This window comes from Mustela nivalis (assembly GCF_964662115.1).
Source record: "Mustela nivalis genome assembly, chromosome: 15".
Taxonomy (NCBI): domain Eukaryota; kingdom Metazoa; phylum Chordata; class Mammalia; order Carnivora; family Mustelidae; genus Mustela; species Mustela nivalis.
Window position 1 is genome coordinate 3,257,308 of NC_139034.1, and position 27,077 is coordinate 3,284,384.

Here is a 27,077-nt window from a genome sequence, read left to right on the forward strand (position 1 = left end):
TTTGACTTGTTACTTAAAATTTTTTTCCCCTAACCTTAAACAATACGATATACTAAGATATAATAGCACTATGAGTTATGTTTGATTGTGTCGTTCACACGCATTAAACGAATCAAAATTACACTTGCACGATCGGCCCGGCATTCCATTCTGGCCCGAGGTGGGAGGTGGGCCGCATTCCTACAAAGGCCCCCGCCTTGGTCGTGAGGCGCAACTGGAAGAAGGAAGAGACCTCGCGCACCGTTCCGTCCCCTCAGGAGCTTGAGCTTCTCTTTCAGTCGAACTACCGCGCCTCTGGTGTTCTCCCGCCGCCTCGTCTCAACTCGGGAAGCGCCGAGCCCGCCTCCGCTGCCGATTCACCACTCAGCGCTGAAGCCCAACCTCTCCGAGGAACCCCGTCAACTTCACTCCCTCCTCCCCCGCGCCCAGACAAGCCCCTCCCCTCCCCACCGACAGTTCCCGCCCCAACCCCCTAGGGGCTCAGAAGCAGCCCTATCCCTCCAACCGCCAGCACGAGAAACGATCCTCCGCCACACTCTTACGGCCCCGTCCGCCCCGCCCTTCCGCCGGGGCGCCCCTCGGCCCTCCCACCCGCTTCCCGTAGGCTCCGTGGGGCTCCAGCGCGCCAGCCTCGAAGTGATTGGTTTCAGTGTGTGTCGCTCCAGGGTCGTGAGCCCGCTATTGGAGAGTTTCCTTCGCAGCGTCACGCTGCCAGAGTGGATTAGGGCCAAGTGCGGAGCGCGAGGAACTGTCGGGGTGTGTGTCGCAGCCGCTCTTCCTCGGCGGTTTGCGGGTCTCATATTATGGCGGAGGTGGTGGTGGCGGCGGTGGCGGCGGCGGCGGCGGCTGCCGAGGGAGAGAGCGTGAATGCAGTTCCTGTTGCAGGTGCCGACAGCAATGGTGAACCTCCTGAAGTCGAAGGAGAAGGTGTTGGAGCAGTGGGCGAAGAGAAGGATGCCGCCACGAAAGGAGCCGAGGCAGTTGGAGACAGCGAGGAGGACGGAGAAGATGTGTTTGAGGTGGAAAAGATTCTGGACATGAAGACCGAGGGGGTACGTGTGCGCCGGGGGAGGCGAGGCTGGGCCTGCTGGGCCTGGCGTGGTGAAGCGGGGAGCTAGCTGTTGGACGTCTGTGGAGGGTTGCCGCGCGAGGACGCAAAGCCCTCCCAGAATTCACAGGCTGGGAAAGACCAGCTTGTGCAGACCCGACGTAGGCGGGGAAAAGGAACGTGACAGCCAGAGGCGACGCAAGCGTGCGAATCGTGGGAGCAGTGCATTGACATTCCTCAACGGACTCTTGGGCTGTGGCTGTGAGGGCCCGTTTCAAGAAGTTTGAAAGGGTTATGTGGCCAGGAGAGGAAGCAGTGTAGGTTGCGGTATGTGAGTGTCAGGGGTGCAGACAGTTGGTGAAGGGTTTGTCATGGTCTTCGAGTACCTGATTGGGGCCACTGCTCCGTGTTAGAAAGTGACTCTGACATCGTGCTTCTCTTCATAGTCCAGTGTCCACGCCATCGTTTCAGTGTTTTTCAAAGCCATGATCAATTTTCTGGTTTAAAATCTTTTGGAATTCCTCTTCGTCCTCAGAACCTCGCCCAAGAGGGTGGCATTTAAAGGTCTTAAAAACCTGACCATTATCTTTCCTTCTTGTTTACTGTGTGATTGAAACCACACAGTAATACTTGAAATTCTTCCTTACACTATGCCTTGGCGCTTACTCCTCTCTTCTTTTTCGCAGTCTTTTAGGTCTTATTCTCTGAGCGTCAGTTTCTCAGTGAAATCTTTTTTTGGCCCTGATCCCTGCAGAGTGAGATGCTTTTTCAACTAAACCCTAGTAACACTTTGTTCCGACCTCTGTTTCAGCACTTAAAGCGTTTTTCTTTAAATATTTGTCTCGCCTGCTAGGTTGTAGGCTCCTTTAATAAAGGGAATATTTTTATTAATTTTTGTATCACTGGTATTCAATCAAGTGCCTGGTATGTAGTAAGTGGTTTGTGTATATCAGATTATTAAATGAGTGAATGAATCATGGACTGCAAGCTGGGGTAAAGGAGAATGGGTGGAAGGATGGACAGTAGGGAAGCACTTTGTTTCAGTAGGTAAGTGTGAGAGAACCAAAGGTCTAACGTGGTAGTTGGATCTCTGTATTCTTTTTTTGTTTTTTGTTTTGTTTTGTTTCTGTTTTTGTTTTTTGGTAAAGATTTTATTTATTTATTTGACAGAGAGAGATCACAAATAGGCAGAGGGGCAGGCAGAGAGGGGGAAGTAGGCTCCCTGCCGGGCAGAGAGCCTGATGCAGGACTTGATCCTAGGACCCTGAGATCATGACCTGAGCCAAAGGCAGACGCTTAACCCACTGAGCCACCCAGGCGCCCCTCTGTATTCTTTTTATTGTCTGTTGTTTTCTGTTTGTCATGTGCTACTTTGCATTAATGTTTTTGTCTATTTAGCAGACTTATTATTTTTTTTTAAATCACATGCTGTGTGCTATGTGTGGTGTTAGGTCCTGAGTATATAGAGATGAATTGTAGCATACACAGTTGCTGACACTGAAGAGTCTGTCTATTGGGAATAAATAATTGAAATCTAGTGCCATTAATATTATCATTAGTTGCAATTCAGCAAAGATAGAACTTTATTTGGTGTAATTTTCCCAAATATATTACAAAAGCATGTTGGGATGAGAGTAGAGCCAATCTTGGACTGTTTTGTGTTCTCTGCAATTAACTCAGTGCTTGGCACATAGAAAATATTTGGAAAAATATTTGGTTAGAGGAGTAATATGTTTAGAATTAAGATGATTCATCTCTTGGTGTACTTTTTTCTTTTTTAAATTTATTTTAATTCCAATGTAGTTAAATTCATACAATATTTAATATTTCTTGTATTGTAGGCGCTGTACCCAAAGTCTCATATATTCTAGTCAAAAGCGGATGAAACTATGAAGCTTAAGTGTTTAAAGCAATAAAGGAGGGTTATTTATATCACTTTAGTGATGTGAAGTTGGGTGAAAATTCTAGTTCTCAGGGCCTTGTATTTTTAGGTGCTCTTGAGAATGAGTGGTTTATAAGATGAAAAGTATTAGCTCAGCAGAACAGAACTATATCGGTTCTGTGAACTATATCTACATCAGCTAAGTGAGCCAGCCAGTGGAAAAACTTAAGGGTCTTAAAGAGTTTGTTTGGCCTCCTTGTTGTCTTAAGGTCTTTGGTATTTCTGTTGTTGATAAGCCACCAGACTGTGGTATTCTCTTATTGACTAAGACAATCATAATGATGAGTGTTGGCTTGGAGGAATAGCATTAATTCTAAATTTATATATTAGCCATGCTCTTTCTTTCAGTTTATTGCTAAATATATTTTTTTGTATGTTTTCAGAACAATCAAATGAATCTGACAGATCTTGAAATTTTGGCTTCGATTTTGAATTGGAATCATTTTTACATCATAAAAAGCTAGTACTTTTACTATTTATGGGAATCTGATTTTACTTTTTTTTTACGGTACAAATAAATATTTTAATTATAAAACTTCATAAGTTGTCACAAAGCCAACACCTGTGTAACCTCCATCCAAGTCAGGAAATATTAGACTGCCAGCCCTGGAAACCTCTTTTGTTTTTGTTTTTTATTTGTTTGTTTGTTTGTTTTTAAGATTTTATTTATTTATTTGATAGAGATCACAAGTAGGCAGAGAGGCAGGGGGTCAGGAAGCAGGCTCCCTGCTGAGCAGAGAGCCCAATGTGGGGCTCCATCCCAGGACCCCGAGATCATGACCTGAGCTGAAGGCGGAGGCTTTAACCCACTGAGCCACCCAGGCACCCCTGGAAACCTCTTTTGATTCAACTTTCTCATCAGTATCCTCTACCATCCCCCAAAATCACTGTCCTGGATTATTATATGGAAATAGCTTTCTTGCTTTTCTTTGTAATTTTTCTGTTTAAGGATGCATTCTCTGAGACTTGAGTGTAGTTGTACCAGATTTTTTTCTTTCGTTCAAACGGAATCTCACAATATTTGTTTTTTGTGTGTGTGCTTTTTTCCCCTCAACAATATTTTTGTCAGATTTTTTAAAAAAATATTTATTTATTTATTATTTTAGAGAGGGAGAGTGAGTCCTGGGATGTAGGAGGGTGGGAGGAGAGGCATAGGAAGAGAGATTCATAAGCAGATGCCACCCTGAGTGGGGAGCCATACCTACACAGGGCTTGATCTCACCACCCTATTATCATGACCTGAGACGAAATCAAGAGTTGGACACTTAACCAGTTGAGCCTTCCAGGCACTCTAGCTGCTAAATACTTTTTTGAATGGATGTTGAATTTTATTAAAATTTTTTTCTGCATCTATCAAGATGATCACATAATTTTTCTCTTTTATTGCATTAATGTGGTAAATTATATTGATTTTCTAATGTCAAATCACTTTTGTATTCACAGAATAAACCAAAGTTGGTTGTGATGTTACTTTTTTAATGTTTGTATTTGTTTTGTTAATCAATTTTGGCTTTTTCTTTGTTTTCTTTCTTTAATCTTTATGTACCTTTTTCCACCATCTTGAGGTGGATACATAGTTGTTTTCAGCCTTTTTTTTTTTTCTTTTTCTTCCTCCTCCTCTTCTTCTTCTTTTTCTTTTTTAATAATTTCCACATTCATCTTGGGGCTTAAACTTAAAATCCTGAGATCAGGAGTTTTACTGTTCCAACTGTTCCACCAGCTGAGCCAGCCAGGCACCTTCAAATTATATACCTCTAATCTTAGGTTAGCTATAGCTCATAAATTATGTTTATACTGTGTTTTCATTCAGGTAAAAATATTTTCCAATTTCTACAAATTATGTGCAAATATATTGCTTAACTTCCAAACATTGAGAGTAATAGTAAATATTTCATGTGCTTTAAAAGAATTTTTTATTTAAACTGACATGTATTCATATATTGTTTCACACTGAATATTTGTTTGATTAATTGGGTTATTTAAAACCTATAATATAGTTGCCAACAAGCAAATTAGCCATTACTTAGGAAGTTGAAACTGGAAATATGGGAAACTAATTTGAGAATAATTTGCATGCATGAGCTGTTCTCAGTTTCATACTCCTAATATTATAGATTATTGTTTTTAGGTTTTTTAAAGATTTTATTTATTATTTGACAGAGGGAGATACAGCAAGAGGGGAGCACAAGCAGGGGGAGTGAGAGAAGGATAAGCAGGCTTCCTGCTGAGCAGAGAGCCTGATGGGGGGCTTGATCCCAGCACTCTGGGATCATGACCTGAGCCAAAGGCAGATGGTTAATGACTGAGCCACCCAGGCGCCCCTGTTATTGATCATTGTAACTGGAATTTTTTATGATGTGTTCCTTGTCAATTTTATTTTTAAATTTATTTATTTTTAAAGGTTTTAGTTATTGACTTGAGAGAAAGCTAGAGAGAATACGGAGGGAGAAGAAGAAGCTGACTCCCTGCTGAGCAGGGAGCTGATGGGGGACTTGATCCCAGGACTCTTGAGATCATGACCTGAGCTGAAGGCGGATGCTTAAGGGACTGAGCTACCCAGGCACCTCTGTCAATTTTTAAAGCAATACTAAAGACTAGGTGGCTCAGTCAGTTAAGCAGTTGGACTCTAGATCTCAGCTCAGGTCTTGATCTCAGGGTCATGAGTTCAGGGCCCCAAGTGGGGGAAGAGGGAAGATCACTGTCATTGAGAGAGGAAGGAGTTTTAGGATGAACTTTGAAACCTAATTTTGACTCTCAACTGACGAAGTATAAAATATTTGTAGTATAGTAGTTTACCAAAGTCTTCTGACTTTGGCTCTGTAACCACTTACAGAATCATTATTAAGTCATTCACACTTTTTCTTTAAAAAATTACCTGTAATACACCCACTTTCACCACTGCTGTTCAACACTGTACTGTTCTGTAAGTTCTAGAGAGAGCAATTAGATAAAAAGATGTAAAGCGCATTCAAGTTAGGAAGGAAGAAGTTAAACTATATTCACAGATGACATGATTCTCTAGAAAATCCCAAAGAATTACAAGAAAATGACTAGATGTAATAAATGAATTCAGCAAACTTCAGGGGTACAAGAATAACATAATAAAAGGTTGTGTTTCTGTATACTTGTAATGCGCAATCCAAAAAGAACTTTTTTCCCCTCCAGTTTTAATTTTAATTCCAGCATACAGTCTGATATTGTTTCAGGCATACAGTATAGTTACTTAACACTTCCATATACCTCACTGTGCTCATCACCAGTGCATTCCTTAATGCCCATCACCTGTTTAATCCGTTTGTTCTCTGTAATAGTCTCTTTCTTGATTTGTCTCAATCTCTCTTTTATTTTTTCCCCTTTGCTTATTTGTTTTCTTTGCTAAATTCTGCATATGGGTGAAGTCAGATGATATTTGTCTTCTGTAATTTATTTTGCTTAGCATTATTCTCTCTAGCTCCATCTATGTGATCACAAATGGCAAGATTTCATTCTCTATATGGCTGAATAATACGTCATTGCATATATATGCCACATCTTTATCCATTCATCAGTTGATGGACACAGCAGTCTGTAAACATTGGGATGCATGCATCCCTTTGAATTAGTGTTCTTGTATTCTTTGGGTAAGCACCCGTTAGTGTGATTGCTAGATCATAAGAAAGTTCTGTTTTTAACTTGCCATTAGGTTTATATATAGCATCTTCTGCATATGGCAGTCTATATTAAGGTGGTAGTTGTTTAAGTTTGAATCCATTCTTCTCTCCTGTCCACATTTTTAGGTATATGTTAGCGTATTTTATATCCTTTATGTGTGTGTCTGACTTCCCTAGCTGATTTTTTACAGAAATATTCATTTTTACTGCTTTTGTTATTTCATACCTTTATACTGTCATTTTTGGTCTCTCCTTTCTACTCCAAGATTCCCCTTTTATATTTTTTGCAGGGCTAGTTTAAGGGTCCCAAATGCCTTTATTTTTTTATTGGATCTCTCCGTTTATTCTGAATGATAGCCTTGTTGGATAGAGTATTCTTGGCTGCAGATTTTTCCCATTTAGCCCACTGAATATATTATGCTACTCTTTTCCTTTTCCTTTTCCTTGCCAAGTTCTGTTGAAAAATCCCCTGTTAGGCTTATGGGCTTTCCCTTTTAAGTTTTGCTGCTTTTATGATTTTTTTATCACTATATTTTGCAGATTGAATTACAATATGTCTTGGTGTGCATCTGCTTTGTTGACTTTGATTGGAATCCTTTGTGCCTTCTTGATCTGGATATCAGTTTCCTTTCCAAACTAGGGAAGTTTTCAGACATTATTTCATTAAATAAATTTTCTGCCCCTTTTTCTTTCACTTTTTCTGGGACTCCTATAATATGAATGTTGATTAATAGAGTCCCTGAGTTCCCTAAGTCTTCCTATTTGTGCTTTCTATCTCTCTAATAAATAAATAAAATCTTGAAGAAGAAAGATTTTATTTATTCATTTGAGAAAGAGTGAGATCACAGAGGGAGAGGGAGAAGCAGACTTGCCACTGAGCAGGGGGCCTGATGTGGGGCTCAATCCTAGGACCCTGAGATCATGACCAAAGCTGAAAGCAGATGCTTAACTGACTGAGCCACCCAGATACCCCTAAAAGAATAAAATACTTAAGAATAAATTTTAACTAATAGGGTAAAAGACTTGCAAACTTACTACAGAGTTTCAGTGATCAAAGCAGTATGGTACTGACATAAGGACAGACATAGAAAATCCAAAAATGAATCCAAACATCTGTGGCCTGTTGGTTTTTCATAGTGGGTATCAAGTCCAGTCAATAGTGAAACAAATAGTGCTGAAATGACTGGATTTCCACATGTAAAAAAGAAAAGCTGGACCCTATCTCACACCTTATACAAAGATTAGCTCAAATTGAATGAAAGACCTAAATTTAAGAGGTAGAACCCTAAAATTCTTAGAAGGAAACGGGTAAATCTTTCCGGACCTTGGATTTGACAATACAGCCTTGGATATAACTCCAGAAACACACACACACACACACACAATAGGTAAAAGGACTTCACCAAAATAAAAAACATTTTGCGCATCGAAGAACAGTATCAGCATAGTGAAAAGGCAGCCCGCAGAACTGAAGAAAATATTGCAAATCACATCTGACAAGCGATTAATATCCTTAATATATTAATAGACCCTATAATTCAAAAACTAGACAACCTACTTAAAAATGGGCAAAGGACTTGATAAAAATTTCTCTAAAGATACACAGATGGCCAATAAACATATGAAAAGATGCTCCACATTCTTAGTTCTTAGGGAAATGCACATCAAAACCATGAGATACTACCTCACACCAATTACTAGATGGCTATAATAAAACAAACAAAAACATAGAAAACAAGTGTTTTTGAAAATGTGGAGAGACTAGATCCTTCTTACACTGGCAGTAATGTAAAATGGTAAAGATACTGTGCAGTTGGCTATTCTACAAAAAGTTAAACAGAATTACCTGTTGGCGCAGCAGTTCCACACCTATGTTTGATATATACCCAAAAGAACTGAAAACAGGAATTTAAAGTTATTTGTTCAACCATGTCCAATAGAGTATTGTTCACAGTAGCCAATAAATGGGAACAACGTAAGTGTTTATCAACAGGTGAGTGGATAAACAAATGTGGTATATATACACAAATATTTTTCAGTCTTAAAAGGGAAAGAAATTCTAACACATTTTAGAATATGGATGAACTCTGAAAACATTCTGGTAGGTGAAATAAGCCAGAGCAGAAGAACATATATTGTATGAGTCCATTTAACATAAAGTACACAGAATAAGTAAATTCACAGAGACAGAAAGTAGAATGATGGATTACAGGGTTTCAGAGGAAGGGATATTATTGTTTAATAGGGACAGAGTCAATTTGGAAAGATGAAAAAGTTCTACAGATAGACAGTCATGATAACTGCATGTCTCTGTGAATGTACTTAATGCCATTTCTGTCTCTATGAATTTACCCTTAAAAATGGTTAAAATGGCAAATTTTAAGGTACATACACCAAAAAACACGAAACTACAATAAACACAGTTTTTAAATTACCTATTTATCTTTTGCCCATTTTCTCACTCATTTATAAGAATTTTTCTTTTTAATGTTTTATGGCTATCAAATCTTAATCATACATATTCCAGGGGCGCTTGGGTGGCTCAGTGGGTTAAGCCTCTGCCCTCAGCTCAGGTCATGATCCCAGGGTCCTGGGATCGAGCCCCGCATCGAGCTTTCTGCTCTGCAGGGAGCCTGCTTTCTCCTCTCTCTGCCTGCCTCTCTGCCTACTTGTGATCTCTGTCTGTCAAATAAATAAATAAAATCTTAAAAAAAAAAAAAAATCATACATATTCCACATTTTTGCTTCTCCAAATTTCTTATTTATGTTTTCCACTCAATACCCAATCTGACTGAGAAGAAAGAATATATGAAATAGTTTTCCACGTGAACTGCAGAGTATCATTCTAGCTTACACTTAACACCTACCTGATTTTATTCATACAACCACTGAGTCAGTAAGCTTTCCAAACCAAAACCAGTTGCTACTCCCTCCGCTTTTACCCTTCAACATGGCTACACTGCCTTTCAGTCCTTGTCACTTATAGAAAGACCAACATCAGCCCCTAGTAGGATTGGAAACTAAGAAATAATGGGAAAAGTGGACTTAGATTCTTAACTTTTTATATTTTTCAAGATTTTATATATTTATTTGAGAGAGAAAGAGCAGGAGAGAGCATGAGAAGGGGGAAGGTCAGAGGGAGAAGCAGACTCCCCACTGAGTAGGGAGCCTGATGTGGGACTCCTGACTGGGGCTCCAGGATCATGACCTGAGCTGAAGGCAGTTGCTTAACCAACTGAGCGACCCAGGCACCCAGATCCCTAACTTTTAAAGACAATCCTGAAAATCCTCATGATTTTAAAATAATAACTAAGCCTAAATTGATAGAATTTTATGGTTTAGTTATATAATGGAGTGAGGGGACAGTGCTTATATCAGCTAAGAGTACGTGCACGTTATTTTTAAGTAGGCTCCATGCTGTGCACTAATGTGTTACCTGCATCCACCTTTGACATTTTACACACTGTCCTCACAGTGTTGGATATATGCAGAAGCTGGTTAAGTGCCCTTGGGTTTTACTTTCAGCTGAATTACTCTTTAGTTGTATAATTTTTACTAGTTACTTTATCTAGAAGCTTCAGTTTCCTTCTTTATACAATGAGTATTAGTACTCCACGGGGTTGCTGTAAAGATTAAAGGAGCTAATAACTGCCAAGATTTAATCCATGCATGACATTATAAAGCGCTCGATGCAAATGTAATTCTTCTTTTGATTTGTTTTCCACCAGTTTTGTAACTTTTTGTAAAAGCATTTTTAGCTCACAGGATGACCAAACCAAAATAGGTGGCAGGTCCTGCTATAGTTTGCTGGCCTCTGATACACAGAGATGAGGTCTTTTATCTGTGGAAATGTAAATTAGGGCATCTTTTCTGGAAATGTGTTTTCTGACAGTGTGTTTTAACAGTGTTTAGGTGACTTTATTATTTGATCTCATTGATCTCTCTTTGGGGAATTTATTCTAGCAGTCTGATCAAAGATGCACAAGTACGTAACATCTTTGGTTATGAAAACAAAAATCAGAAACAAAACAATCTTTGGGGGCACCTGGGTGGCTCAGTGGATTAAGCCACTGCTTTTGGCTCAGGTCATGATCTCAGGGTCCTGGGATAGAGTCCTGCATCGGGCTCTCTGCTCAGCAGGGAGCCTGCTTCCTCCTCTCTCTCTCTGCCTGCCTCTCTGCCTACTTGTAATCTCTCTGTCAAATAAATAAATAAAATCTTTAAAAAAAAAAATCTTTGGTTTCCAAAGGGACAGTTTTTGTTGTATTTCTTACTGTATTTAGAACCATCGGTAAAAATCATGTTTTTGAAAAATACTAAAACAAGAATTGTTCCATATCTAAGTGAAGAAAATAAAGTAAAATAATACCAGTGTTTTAAACAATATGTGTAAAATACATATTTGTCATTACATTTGTAAATGTAAAGGTGAAGGAAGTAGATCAAATTGTTATCAATATCTATGGGTGATTTTTTTAAAAATTTTATATTTATTTTTAAAATTTTATTTAAAATCAGTTTAACATATAGTATATTATTAATTTCAGAGGTAGAGTTTAGTGATTCATCAGTTGCATATAACACCCAGTGCTCATTACATCAAGTGCCCACCTTAATGCCCATTACCCAGTTGTCCCATCCGCCTACCCGCATCCTGTTCCCTCCACCAACCCTTGGTTTGTTTCCTATCGTTAAGATCCTCTTGTGATTTGTCTCCCTCTCTGATTTTGTCTTACTTTATTTTTCCCTCCCTTCTGTTATCTGTCAAATTCTATATATAACTAAAATTGTATGATAATTGTCTTTCTCTGACTGATTTCACTTAGCGTAATACCCTCTAGTTCCCTCACGTCATTGCAAGTGGCAAGATTTCATTCTTTTTGATGACTGACTAATATTCCGAGTGTGTGAGAAAGAAAGAGAGAGAGAGAGAGAGAGATCTGTCTTCATGATCCATTCATCTGTTGATGGGCATCATCTGGGCTCTTTCCATAGTTTGGCTATTGTGGACATTGCTGCTATAAACATTGAGGTGCAGTTGCCCCCCCTTCGAATCTCAGTTTGTATCCTTTGGGTAAATACCTAGTAGTGCAGTTGCTGGGTCATATGGTAGTTGTGTTTTTAACTTTTTGAGGAAGTTTCATACTGTTTTCCAGAGTAGTAGCACCAGTTTGCATTCCCACCAAAAATGTAAGAGGGTTCCCCTTTCTCTGCATCCTTGCCAACATCTCTTGGTTCCTGAGCTGTTAGTTTTAGCCATTCTGACAGGTGTGAGGTGGTATCTCAGTGTGATTTTGATTTGTATTTCCCTGATACTGAGTGATGTGGAGCATTTTTTCATGTGTCTGTTAGCCATTTGTATGTCTTCTTTAGAGAAATATTTGTTCCTGTCTTCTGCTTACTTCTTGATTGGATTATTTGTTTTTTGGGTGTGAGTTTGATAAGTATTTATAGATTTTTATAGCCCTTTATCTGATAAGACATTAGCAGATACATTCTCCCATTCTGTAGGCTTTTAGTTTTGTTGATTGTTTCCTTTGTTCTACAAAAGGAAAGCTTTTTATTTGATGAAGTCCCAGTAATTCATTTTTGCTTTTGTTTCCCTTGCCTCTGGAAACATCTCTAGTAAGAAGTTTCTGCACCTGAGGTCAAAGAGGTTGCTGTCTGTGTTCTCCTCTAGGATTCTGATGGATTCCTGTCTCACATTTAGATCTTTCACCCATTTCAGATTTTTGTTTGTGTATGATGTAAGATGTGGTCCAGTTTCATTCTTCTTCATATGGCTGTCTAGTTTCCCCAACACCATTTGCTGAAGAGACTGTTTTGTTTTGTTTTTTTAATTTAACTTTTTTTTTAATTGGATATTGTTTCCTGCTTTGTCAAAGGTTAGTTGACCACAGAGTTGAGGGTCCATCTCTGGTTCTCTCTTCTATTCTATTGATCCTACGTGTCTGTTTTTGTATCAGTACAAAACTGTCTTGATGATTATAGCTTTGTAATACAGCTTGATGGCCAGAATTGTGTTGCCCTTAGCATTGGTTTTCTTTTTCAACATTCCCTGGCGATTTGGGGTCTTCTCTAGTTAATTTTAGGATTGTTTGTTCCAGCTCTGTGAAAGATATTGATGGTATTTTGATAGGGATTGCACTGAATGTTCAGATTGCTTTGGGTAGCAGAGACAATTTTTTTTTTTTTAAGATTTTATTTATTTATTTGACAGAGAGAGATCACAAGTAGGCAGAGAGGCAGGCAGAAAGAGGGGGGGGGGAGTAGGCTCCCTGCCAAGCAGAGAGCCCGATGTGGGGCTCGATCCCAGGACCCTGAGATCATGACCCGAGCGGAAGGCAGTGGCTTAACCCACTGAGCCACCCAGGCGCCCCAGCAGAGACATTTTTAATTGTATTTTTCTTCCAATCCATGAGCACGGAATGTTTTAACATTTCTCCCTGTCTTCCTCGGTTTCTTTCATAAGTGTTCTTGTGGAAGTTTTCAGAATATAGATCTTTTACCTTGTTGGTTAGGTTTATTCCTAGTATCTTATGGTGTCTGGTCCAATTGTAAATGGGATCGATTCTTTGATTTCTCTTCTGTCTCATTGTTAGTGTATAGAAATGCAGCTGACTTCTGTGCATTGATTTTATATCCTACCACTTTGCTGAATTGCTGTATGAATTCTAGCAGTTTTGGGGGCAGAATCTTTTGGATTTTCAATGTATAGTATTACATAACCTAAGAAGAGTGAAAGCTTGATTTCGTCTTTGCCGATTTGGATGCCTTTTATTTCTTTTGTTGTCTGATTGCTGTGCTGTGTTGATCAACAGTGGTGAGAGTGGACATCCCTCTTGTGTTCTCAATCTTTGGGGAAAAGATCTCAGTTTTTCCCTGTTGAGGATGATATTTGCTTTGGGATTTTTGTATATGGCTTTTATGATGTTGGGGTATGTTCCTTCTATCACCTATGGGTGATTTTTGTTTTTTCCTGATGTTTATTGATTTTCAAATATTACACATTGCTTATGTAATCAGAGAAAGACCTTAATCTTCAATTTATGAAAAGTAGATCTGTAATATTGTTTATTTATTTTCTTAAAAATTTAGGTATAATTGTATATACTATTAGTATTAGTTTCAGATATACAACATAATGATTTGATATTTTTATGCATTGCAAAATCATAACAACAAGTCTAGTTAATATCCATCACCTTACATAGATATAAAAATTTTTTCTTGTTATGAAAACTTTTAAGATCTGCTTTCTTAGCAACTTCTAAGTATAAAGTACAGTGTTATGAACTGTAGTCACCATGCTGTACATTGTATCCCAATGACTTATTTTATGATTGGAAATGTATAACTTTTGACCCCCTTCATCCATTTCTTCTGCCCCAAACCCCTGCCTCTGGCAACTTCCAGTCTTTTCATTTTTTCTGTGAGCTTGGGTTTTTGTTTTATTTTGTTTCCTTCCATACATAATTGAGATCATGCAGTATTTGTCTTTCTCTCTCTTGCTTACTTTACTTAGTATAATGTTCTTGAGGTCCAACATGTTGCCAATGTCATGATTCCTTTTTTTTTTTTAATGGCCAAACAATATTCTTGTGTGTGTGTGTGTGTGTGTGTGTGTGTGCACGCGCGCGCGCGCATTTATTTTCTTCATTCATCTGTTGAGGATACTTGGGCTATTTCTACTTTTTGGCTATTGAAGTGATGATGCAGTGAACATGGGGGTACATGGATCTTTTTGAGTTAGTGTTTTTATTTTCTTCAGATAAATACCCAGAAGTGGAATTGCTGGATCATATGGTAGATTTTTTTTTTTTTTTAATGGTAGATTTTTGTTTTTGTTTTCGTTTTTAATGTTTTGAGGAAGCTTTTTACTGTTTTTGTGTAGTGGCTATAGTAGTTTATATTCTCACCAATGGTGCACAGGTGTTTTCCTTTTTTCCTAGTCCTTGCTAATACCTGTTATTTCTTTTCATTAATAACAGGTATGAGGTAAGATCTCATTGTGGTTTTGATTTCCTTTCCCTGATTAGTGATATTGAACATCTTTTCATATATATGTTGGCCATTTATATGTCTTCTTTGGAAAAATGTCCATTCAGATCTGCCCATTTATTTATTTGAGAGAGAGACAGTGAGAGAGAAGATGAGAGGGGAGAAGGTCAGAGGGAGAAACACACTCCCCATGGAGCTGGGAGCCTGATGTGGGGCTTGATCCCAGGACTCCGGGATCAAGACCTGAGCCAAAGGCAGTTCCTTAACCAACTGAGCCACCCAGGTGCCCCGATCTGCCTTTTTTTTTTTTTTTAAGATTTTATTTATTTATTTGACAGAGAGATCACAAGTAGGCAGATAGGCAGGCAGAGAGAGAGGAGGGAGCAGGCTCCCCGCTGAGCAGACAGCCCGATGTGGGGCTCAATCCCAGGACCCTGAGACCATGACCCAAGCCGAAGGCAGCGGCCCAACCCACTGAGCCAGCCAGGTGCCCCCGATCTGCCCATTTTTTAAGCAGATTTTTTTGTCCTTGTTACTGAATTATATGAGTTCTTTCTGTGTTTTGGATATTATTAACCCATTATCAGATACGTGATTTGGAAATATTTGCCAGTACAGTAGGTTGCTTTTTCCTTTTGTTGGTTTCCTTTGTAGTAAGGAAGTTTTTTAATTTGATAAGAGTTTTATTTGTTTACTTTTGGTGTGACACTTTTTCTTAAATGCACTTGCTTCAGGAGATGAACATACTTTATAATGATGTTAATTTCCATTTCAAGTTCATTCATATATTCTCAGGATTGTATGTATGTATTTAATAATTTAAATTATCAAATTTAATGTTCTTTATTTGGCTGTTTTAAATTCTGTAACAGGGTAAAATCCTTTATAAAGTTCGATGGAAAGGATACACATCAGATGATGATACCTGGGAGCCTGAGATTCATCTTGAGGACTGTAAAGAAGTTCTTCTTGAATTTAGGAAGAAAGTTGTGGAGAACAAAGCTAAGCCAGTTAAGAAGGATATTCAGGTATCATGTTTTATTTCATATTTCTTCTTTTCAGAATAATAAACTTACTATGATTTTTACTAACATAAGGAATGTGCAGTAAAGAATTTACAAATAGGGTGCCTGGGAGGCTCAGTCAGTTAAGTATTTGCCTTTGGCTCAGGTCTTGATCCCAGGGTCCTGGGATCCAGCCTCACATTGGCTCCCTGCTCACTGGGGAGCCTGTCTCTCCCTCTCCCTCTGTCGCTCCCCGCACCTCACCCTCTGCTTGTGCTCTCTCTCTTTCTTGCTCTCTCAAATAAAGTCTTTTTTAAAAATTACAAATAATAATAAAATATATAGTATTCCATGTATTATAAATTCTGTATAGCTGATTGATTCTCACAGAATGTTTAAATTGATTTTGCCAAACTCTTCCTTCTGTAGTCAACCTATTATCACAGTTGACAAATAAATACAGTTTGGACATGCCGATTAATATTGTTCTTTTAGTTAAGAGTAAGGTGAAAGTGGGGAGGTTAAAAACATGTCAAAAATTTTTGTTCATCCATGGTATGAGCATCTTGTTTTGTGTACCTTAGGAACATTTTTTTGTACTATTCATGTTGTAACTACAGGTATAGTACATATTTGTATGTTTTATCTACATTATCAATGTATTATGTCTGATTTTTCTGCTAATTAAAATCTTAAATCATTTTATAAAGCTATAAATTTTAATCTATTAGAGATTATTCACAGATCTGATTTTTGTTTTTCTCTTCTATTCCCATTTTGGTTTTTAGCTACTTTATTGCTTTTTAGTAAACCCTTGCTGATGGTAAGGAAGGATTTAGAGGTCAAGGAGCTCAGATAATTTAAACTTTTTTTTTATAAGATTTATTTATTTGTCTTATAGAGAGTGCTAGTGGGGGAGAGGTAAAAGGAAACGAAGACAGATAATCCCAAGCAGGCTCCATGTACAGGATAAATTGACACAGCTTCATCTCTCAACCCTGAGATTGTGACCTGAGCTAAAATCAAGAGTCTGAGGCTTGGGGTGCCTGGGTGGCTCAGTGGGTTAAAGCCTCTGCCTTCAGCTCAGGTCATAATCCCAGGGTCCTGGGATGGAGCCCCCGCATCAGGCTATCTCACGGGGGAGCCTGCTTCCCCCCCTCTTTCTGCCTCTCTGCCTACTTGTGATCTCTGTCTGTCAAATAAAAAATAAAAAATCTTTAAAAAAAAAAAAAGTGTCTGATGCTTAACTGACTGAGCCACCCAGATGCCCTAGATAAGTTAAACTTCTGTCATCATTAGTTTGGAAAAAGATTTCATGGTGGGCTATATTAGGGTACGTAATCAAAGGAGCGAGACTGATACAAAGCGAAGGTTAAGCAAAGCTTTATTTTGCACCAAGCATCGAGAATCAAACTGACCGGTCAGGGCCGTCTCTTGCAAAGAGGCGACCCCTCCCAGCCTCACAGACTAACTTTTATAGAGGTAGTTTAGCTGGGCGATACACAGGTGGCCAATGAGATTGCAATACACAGAGAAAACTGCACAGTCTGCCACACACAGAAAAAACTGCTAGGTAACACACGGGTGGCCGATTGAATTTCAATTTACCCTAGTAGATATATGCGTGCCCCACTGATTGGAAGTCTTCACTTGGGCTGATCTGCCCTTGTATCTAGGCTTTGCCAGTAAGTTCCTCTGGGAGGAGCGGGGTCAATCTAAGTTCACTACATAAACACAAAATGACTCCCTTTGGCCAACCAGGCCCTTACAGGCTAGAGTGGGATATTATTAAAACAGAAGCAAAAACTTGGAGTAAGGGTTTCCTTCTGTGGATTTGTCTATTGTTTTATCTTTGGTTCTCTTATTCCACAAATAATTGAATTGGATTTATTTATAAATCTTGTAAGAATTCCCATTCTTATATATTCCTATTCTTATTTATCTTATTTATTTATTTATTTTTATCTTATTTATAAATTCTTGTAAGAATTCCATTCTTGTATAATTCCCATTGTACTTTTTCATGTAAATTTCCTTTATAGCTTCTATTTACAAATTGAACCAACTCTTACTCAACTTTTTGCTTTTGCTTTTAGTTTTCTTTTTCATTAGAAATTATTGTAATTTTTTAGGGACACCTGGGTGGCTCAGTTGGTTGGACGACTGCCTTCGGCTCAGGTCATGATCCCGGAATCCCGGGATCGAGTCCCGTATCAGGCTCCCAGCTCCATGGAGAGTCTGCTTCTCCCTCTGACCTTTTCCTCGCTCATGCTCTCTCTCACTGTCTCTCAAGTAAATAAATAAAATCTTAAAAAAAAAAAAAAAAGAAATTATTGTAATTTTTTTAGAATACTGGCAGAGCTTCTTGGACTTAGAACTGTATGGTGAAAAATTTTCACAAGAAATAGATTCTAACTTTACTGAAGCCTAGATTTTAAGGACTGAATGTTTATCTTCTTTCCATACAATTGGAGTTTCAACCAAAACAATATTAGGAACCAATTTTGACTGAATATTGTGGTTGTTAATAATAATAGCAGTAACAAGGCAGCTTGTATTTACTGAATACTTATTCTATGTATGTGCCAAACACTGGGTCACCACTTTATGTAGATTAAGAGGAGAAACCCAGGTTTAGATAAGTAGCTATAGCTCAAGTTAACCAGTTAGTAATGATAGAGCCAGGCAGCTGTATTCTTTTTTTTTTTTTTTTTTCAGCATAACAGTATTCATTATTTTTGCACCACACCCAGTGCTCCATGCAATACGTGCCCTCTCCAATACCCATCACCTGGATCCCCCAACCTCCCACCCCCCCGCACCTTCAGAACTCTCAGATTGTTTTTCAGAGTCCATAGTCTCTCATGGTTCACCTCCCCTTCCAGTTTCCCTCAACTCCCTTCTCCTGTCCATCTCCCCTTGTCCTCCATGCTATTTGTTATGCTCCACAAATAAGTGAAACCATATGATAATTGACTTTCTCTGCTTGATTTATTTCACTCAACATAATCTCTTCCAGTACTGTCCAAGTTGCTACAAAAGTTGGGTATTCATTCTTTCTGATGGAGGCATAATACTCCATAGTGTATATGGGCCACATCTTCCTTATCCATTCGTCCGTTGAAGGGCATCTTGGTTCTTTCCACAGTTTGGCGACGGTGGCCATTGAGGCAGCTGTATTCTTTTTTTTCTTTTTTTTTTAAAGATTTTATTTATTTATTTATTTATTTGACAGCCAGAGATCACAAGTAGGCAGAGAGGAAGGCAGAGAGAGGGAGGAAACAGGCTCCCTGCTGAGCAGAGAGCCCAATGCAGGGCTTCATCCCAGGACCCTGAGATCATGACCTGAGCTGAAGGCTGAGGCTTAACCCTCTGAGCCACCCAGGCGCCCCGAGGCAGCTGTATTCTTAACCAGTTTGGGCTATCGCTTGGAATCCATTCAGAGTAGTGGACTTACCTGGTTTTTAAATTTTTGTTATAGTGGCAAGGTCTTTAATAAATACAGTTTTTAAATTACTAAGCAAAATTTGCGTTACTTTTAAATTTTTTTTAAAGGAACCTTTTACAAAATGAGTTCACATTAAAATAAAGACTTTTCCTCAAATTCTTTTGCTATACTTACACTTCACTCTTATGGAATGGGTGCCTATTGTTTCTTTCCCTATTTCTTTCCCTAAAAACACTCTCACAAACACAAATAAATCTGTTTTACTAAGTGCTAGGTTTTCATTACTCAAAAAAATTAGACTTTTTGATTGAATTCTTGCTAAAGTGTATTTCTCATTTTCCTGCAATAAGATAAGTTTGCTAAAACTTACCCCAAGAAGTTTTATTTTTACAGAATACTAGCTTTATTGTCTCTTTTACTTTACCAAGCCTCTGGTTAAACCCTACTTGCAGCTCTTTTTCTTGTTAGAATTACTGATAATGGTCTGAATGAGAATGATTCCTGATAGACTGGTGTGTTTAAGATGTATTCTTAAGCTTATGAATCCTGTCTTAATTTTAGAAAGATATTTCTCCACCTGAGGGGTGCCTAGCTGGCTCAGTCAGTAGAGTATGCAACACTTGATCTTGGGGTTGTAAGCATGAACCCTACATTGGGTGTAAAGATTACTTAAAAATAGTGTTTAAAAAAAAAAAAAGACAGTTTTCCACTTATAAAAAGTATTTTTTTCTAAGCTCTCCTTACTATTTTATAAATAATTTAAAATTCTAGGGGTACCTGCGTGGCTTAGTTGATTAAGGGTCTGCCTTCAGTTCAGGTCATGATCCCAGGGTCCTGGAATTGAGTGTCAGGTTCCTTGCTCATTGGGGAGTCTGCTTCGACCTCTGCCCCCCACCCTGCTGGTGATCTCTCTCTCTTTCTCTCTCTCTAATAAATAAATAAAATCTTTTTTAAAAATTTAAAATTTTAGGTACATTTTGAATCTGAAATTCAAAAATTCAAAATTTACATTTTAAAGACTGAAACTTCTATTTCCTATATGATGTCAGCTTTCTCATGAATTCTCTCGTCTGTTAAGTATTCAGTCTATTGCTGTGACTCTTTGAGGTAAGATCAGTGGATAGGAATATGGCAAAAATACAAATAGTCATTGATCTTCTTCCTCTTTAGCAAAATAGTTTTGCCATTGAAAAACTTCGTGATTCTTTTCACTGTAGATATAGAAATAGTATGTAGGAGAAAACTGCTTTGTTCATCTCATCATCCATGTTCATGCAAGCAACAAATATGTGTTGTCTATGAAAATTGTGATCTATCCCAGTAACCAAAATTTTTATCTTATGTAGGGGTTTCACCACAGTAGTATCTGTAAGAATATTTGATTTGTCACTTTTTCTGCTTAAATCTTGGAGCAATGTTTGCTTAGGACTTAGTAAGTTAAGCATCACAGAAATAAGAAATGGTTTTCTAAAATAACCCAAAAAAGAGCACCTGGATGGCGCTGTCAATTAAGTGTCTGATTCTTGGTTTCAGCTCAGGTCGTGATCTTAGGGTTTTGAAATCAAGCCCTGTATCGGGCTCTGCACACAGCTAGGAGTCTGCTTGAGATTCTCCCTTTCCCTCTGTCCCTCCTGCTCATGCTTTCTTTCTCTCTCTAAAATAAATACCTGTTTTTAAATAAATAAAATAATCCCCCAAAATGGTTTTAATGATAGTAATCAGAAAATATACATGACGTAGAAATGTTATTCATTAAAATACTTTTCATCATCATTTAACATTTGGTTCCCTTTTTATCTTTTTGTTGACCATCAAGTATTTTAAACTAAAAATTGAGGTGCTATTTAATGTACATATGTGTGATATGGTCTAGCCCTTTGTTTTTAATGGATAGATAATCTACAAGTAAGGGAACCATTGTTCTGCTTTATCAGCACTTTACTATTTATACTTTTCTGGGTTTTTTCTTTTATTTAGGGATAGTATTTTTAATAAATATAGTGTCTGATACCGTCCAGACTCTTAATTTTTAAAGAATTAAGTTAAGGAAAATTTGAACACACAAACCTGTAAAGGACAGTGTCATGAGACTCATTTGTCACCATCGACAGTTGTTACCAGTACTTCACCATTCTTCCTTTTTCTGTCCACTGCTCCCTCTGTCCCTTTTTATTCACTAGGATTGGTTTATTTATTTTATTTATTTATTTATTTTTTTAGAGAGAGGAGGAGGTTGGGGGGAGGACTAGAGGGAGAGAGAGAATCCTGAGCAAGCTCCAAGACAACCGTGGAACCTGATGTGGGACTCAAGCCCATGACCCCGAAATCATGACCTGAGCCGAAATCAAGAGTCGGATGCTTAACCAACTGAATCACCCAGGTACCCCTATTTGCTAGAATCTTTTCAAGCAAATTGAGATTTGATAAGGGTCTACACAACACGTGTCATTAATAATCTTACTCTAAGCAGTTCCTGCTCCATGTTGTTTATTTGACGAAATCACATCATTTTCTGTAGAATTTCCCATATGCTAGGTTTGGCTTAGTGCATGGTGGTGTTTAACACGCCCCATATTTTTGTAAACTGGTAGCTAGATGTGGAACATGATTATATTTACATTCAGGTTTAATTATTTAAAAAAAATTTTTTATTTTTTAGATAGTTTTTTTTTTTTTAAGATTTTATTTATTTATTTGACAGAGAGAGATCACAAGTAGGCAGAGAGGCAGGCAGAGAGAGAGAGAGGAGGAAGCAGGCTCCCTGCTGAGCAGAGAGCCCGATGCGGGACTCAATCCCAGGACCCTGAGATCATGACCTGAGCCGAAGGCAGCGGCTTAACCCACTGAGCCACCCAGGCGCCCCAGGTTTAATTATTTTTGCAAGGATAGTTGTAAGTGGTGTTCATCTCCTGCACATCAGAAATCACATGATGTTTAGTTGACTCCCTTAGTTGACTCCCTTACAATGGGGTTAATACGATCTTTGAAATTAGGTGTTTTTAGTCTGATCCTTCATTAGAAAACTCCCAGCTTTGCATGTGTAGGTTTTAGGAGCCTGTTGCTCATTGCCTAGGACCATTCTCTCATTAGAGGGTGGAAAATAGTGATTTTCTAATTCTGTCATTCATCCCTGTGCATTTATTAGCAGGAATACTGGAGGTATTGTGGTCATGGTTCTGAGATGAGGAGACACTGCTGGCAGGGAGAGGTGAAGACTGAATTAAGGTAGCATAGTTGGGATAACTGATGGTACATTCCATAGGATTTAGTAACTGATCTGATCTAGGGAAAAGCGGAGTTAGAGATGACTAAGGTTACCCATTTGGGGACCCAGACAAATGGTGGTATTACTTAGGGAACAGATGCAGTTTTGAACACATACAGTTTTGAATACTTTAGATTTTAGTTACTTATTTGTCATCCAAGTGAAGATGTCCAGTTTCTCATTGGAAATACTGGTCTGAGTTGAAGAGAAAGATTTGGGCTGGAAGTATAGATTGGGTGATTTGTGGAGAATACAGGATATGTTTATTCCCATGTTCCAAGTAATAATATGATTGTAAGTATTCTGAAAAAAATAATTGTTTGAAATTTTTTTGAAGTAATGTTAGTCATATACCTAGCAAGATGGAATTTGTTCTTCTTCTTCACCCCCATACCACAGCCTGCACCTTTTTTTCCCTTTTATCAATAGGAACAGTTAAATAAAAACAGGCTGTATAGTTTAGAAATGAGGTCAACACCAGTCTTTGGCAAAATGATTTTCTTTTTTCTTTCTTTCTTTTTTTTTCTTTTAAATAATAAGTGAATGTGTTTATTTAGTTTTGGATCAAAATTATTTTAAAATCTGTTCTTTTTTTTGTTGTTGTTCAGTTAGCCAACGTATAGTACATCTTTAGTTTTTGATGTAATGTTCAATGACTCATTAGTGTATGTAATACCCAGTGCTCATCACCACATGTGCTCTCCTTAAAACCCATCACCTGGCTACTCTACCCACCCCTACCTGCCCCCCCCAACCTCCCGTAACCCCCAGTTTGTTTCCCAGAGTCTGTCATGGTTTGTCTTCCTCTCTGATTTCTTCTTGTTCAGTTTTCCCTTCCTTCCCCTATGGTCCTCTGCACTATTCCTTGTGTTCCACATATGAGTGAAATCATATGATAATTGTCTTTCTTTGCTTGAGTTATTTTACTCTTACCATTTGCATTGACATGGATGGAACTGGAGAGGATTATGCTAAGTGAAATAAGGCAAAATTATTTTTAAGATGAAGGAAGTCAGTTGGTTGTAAACTCTTCAGAGTGGAGGGAAAATTGAAATATTACAAGTCATTAAGTAATCTTTCACAGAAATTTCTTGAAGCAAAAAGATAGCTTTTGGGTGAGAGCATGACAACAGAAGCACTTGAGGGCAGGTTGTAGACTTTTAAGTCCTCAGTGTGTATTCGTATTTTGTATATGTTTCGTATTTTGTATATGTTTCGTATTTAGTGACAACAAAGACATTCTCCTGCATTGTTAACACTCAGGGAACTTTAAATTTATCAGTGTGCCCTATCAGTAGCAGTATCTCAGCAATATTGTTAACCTAATGTGCAGCTAAGATGCATCTACATTCATCTCGATTTCCCCTTTGGTCTTGGGATGTCCTTTGTTCCTTTCTGTCGTGCAGGGCATTTAGTTTCATGTCTTTCTGGTTTCCTTTTATCTAGAACAGTTCCACAGCCTGTTTTCCGTTTTTCATCTTTCATGGTGTGGATCTTTCTTTAAGAATCCAAACCAGTTCGGGTACCTGCGTGGCTCAGTCAGTTAAGCATCTGCTTTCAGCTCAGGTTGTGATCCCAGGATCCTGGGATGGAGCTCCACATTCTGTTTCCTGCTCACTGGAGAGTCTGCTTCTCCCTCTGCCTGCCACTCCCCCAGCCTGTGCTTTCTCTGATAAATAGTAAAGTAAAATAAAATCCAGGCTAGTTGTTTCATAGAAAGTTCTTCACATTGGAATTAGATGAATGCTAGCTAGTTAGTGTTAAGTCACAAATAGTCTTTTTTTCTAAGTTGGAATTAGATGGTTTGTTTCCTGATGATTAGATTCAGCGTGAACATTCTGACAAATGCATTATATAGGTAATTACATTATGGCAAGCGATACATGATACGTCAATTATCCCAATTATTGCTGGTGTTAAATTACAATTGTATGACAAAGTGAGGCCTGTTTTTTCCCTTTTCTTTCTTTTTTTTTTTTAAGATTATTTATTTATTTATTTGACAGAGAGAGAGATTACAAGTAGGCAGAGAGGCAGTCAGAGAGAGAGAGGAGGAAGCAGGCTCCCCGCTGAGCAGAGAGCCTGATGCGGGACTCGATCCCAGGACCCTGAGATCATGACCTGAGCCGAAGGCAGCGGCTTAACCCACTGAGCCACCCAGGCGCCCCTTCCCTTTTCTTTTTAAAGGTACCCTTTTCCTTTTAAAATAATAACATAATAAATAACCTAATAATGAGTAGTCTTTGAGACTGAGAATCTCCTGTTCCCCCACAGCCTCTCACCCCGTGATTTTAAAATACCTTGATGCTTCTTGCCTCAATTGGTTATTCCTTTGTTGGTTACAAGTACTGATTTTTCTAATGCTGTTATAGTATATTTTTTTTGTTTGTATTTTATAAAGAACAGCTCCTCCCTCCCTGAAATTTTTTTTAGTATCAGTACATACTCATGGAATCTTTTTATTCATCAGTCTTCCATTGCTGTTGTTACTCATGTTGCTGCTAAAATGGTCGCAAATTTGGGTAGGTGGAGCCCCTTCAAGGCAGCTCCTGTGTCCTTTTGATATTTCCCTTTCTGGTTTGAGCACATTGTTGCTTCTGACAAGTTGTTCCAGTGTTACCATGTACTTTCTTATTCCATCCCTGCTATCAATCATTTCTCCAAGGAGTCCTGATTCTTTGTAGAGGAGAATAGGCTTAAAAACCAGGACCTACTTATTACTACTGGGGTACAATTATTTCTAGGCCCTTTAAGTAGACAGAGCTAAAGGAAAAAATATATGTCATTTTGTTTAAGTCAAAAATTTGTATTGGTGTCTATAATATCAGTCCATGACCTCAGGGTCTTCCACTCATTCTGCCCGGCCATAGTCTGTTTCCCTTTTCCTACTGTGAGAACTCTGGTTCCCACCAACATTACTCATTTACTCAGTTCTACAAATGGATGTTTACTACATCCATTCTGTTGGAAAACTCCAAATTTATTTGCAATTCTTTTTGTCCCTACATAAGCATATTCACTGAGGATGTTTAGTATTCAAAAGTTCTTTGGGGATGCCTGGCTGGCTCAGTCCTTAAGTATTTCCCATCAGCTCTGGTCTCCTTTCCAAGGTCCTGGGATCTAGACCCTGAGCTCCTCTTCAGGCTCCTTGCTCGTTGGGGAGCCTGCTTCCCCACCCCAGCTTGTGTTCCCTCCCTGTGTCTCTGTCAAATAAATAATGTTTCTGTCTCTGTAAAATAAGTAAAATCTTTTTTTAATAAAAGTTCTTTGGATCGATTTTTTTTTTTTCTTTCTGATGGTTATGTTACCAATTTGATAAACAAGGTTCATTTGGTTGTTACTGTGTTCCCTCTACCTCCATATCCGATTTGAAGTACTGTCCCTTTACTCTTGGGTTAGAACTATAAGGCAGTCAGCAAGAATACTATGTGTTGTTTCATATTTTCTCACCATTCTCTCCCCGTTATTTTGATAGCTGCTCTACTCAAGAGTATTTAGTGACTGTTACATACGATACGCTCTTATAGTCCTCATTCAGTCTTAATTCTAAAAGCAAATATCTACTTAATGGTTTTTACCTGTCTTTATTTTGATGTCTAACCAGTCATTATTGGTTATCTGAAGCTCATTCTTTAGCATAGTGGTTCTCAAAATGTGGACACCAGGCCGAAATAATCAGTTATCCTCATCTGGGAATGTGTTAAAAATGCAGTCTCTGGGCTGCACATTGTTGGATAGGGACTGTCTGCCCATGTTTTTGGGGTTTCTTGGTTGGGGGTTGTGTTTTGTTTTGTTTTGTTTTGAAGATTCTATTTAATTTTAGAGATTGAAAGAGAGAGTAGAGAGAGGGAGAGCACAGAGCTCAACACAGGGCTCATCCTATGACCCTGAGATCACAGCCTGAGCCAGAATCAAGAGTTGGATGCTTAACTGACTGAGCACACAGGCACCCCATGCCTGTGTTTTGATAAGCCCTCCAGTATGCTTATACATGCTAAGGTTTTAGAACCACCTCATGGTGGAAGGGCTCCTGACAAAAATATTCCTAGAGTTCTTGTATTTCATAATAGTTGTTTGCGGTCTTTAGATCTGAAAGCCGGTTTGACAGTATATAAATTCCTTGGCTCACAATTTCTTTTGTTGAATATCTTAATGTGTTATTCTATTGTTATCTGGAGTAAAACACTGTTCTCTAAAGATGAATCTGGGGTGCCACAGTGGCTCAGTCATGATCCCAGGGTCCTGGGGTCGGCAGGGAGCCTGCTTCTCTCTCTCTCTGCTTGCCTCTCTGCCTACTTGTGATCTCTGTCTGTCAGATAAATAGATAAAATCTTTTTTTAAAAAAAAGATGAATCTGAATTTCCTTCTCTTCTAAGTAACTTGGTATTTTTGTGTGATGCCTCAAAATTTTTGTTTATTTTCTCTACTGTTTTGTAGGCATGTCTTTCTGGCATGCTTTTATTGTTTTAGAGTACTCTATTCCTTGGTCTGTTTTTTTCTTATAACAACTCAGTAAAATATTTTACCCTAATTTTCTGCTATTTATATTGATATGAAATTACTTTTTCTGATGTTTTAGAAAGCAAAAGAAGTGGACAAGATAATTTTTTTTTTTTTTTAACTTAATGGCTCCTGAGCTGTGTCCTTTAAGGGTTAGTTAAAAAATATGGCCTTAGACCTAATGAGATATTTTTTTCCTGGCTTTGGTTTTACCCTACC

General features: G+C 38.4%; 1 protein-coding gene across 1 annotated transcript in view; it reads left to right on the plus strand.

Annotated features, from left to right (window-relative positions):
• Positions 1-605: 605 nt before the first annotated feature.
• The window catches only part of MPHOSPH8 (M-phase phosphoprotein 8), a 58,808-nt gene continuing 32,336 nt past the window's right edge, over positions 606-27,077 (plus strand). The window contains exons 1-2 of the mRNA XM_082701652.1: positions 606-1,052; positions 15,514-15,669. Of these exons, the coding sequence (XP_082557778.1) occupies positions 804-1,052; positions 15,514-15,669 (405 nt within the window). The 5' untranslated portion in view covers positions 606-803. The remainder of the gene's footprint in view (positions 1,053-15,513; positions 15,670-27,077) is intronic.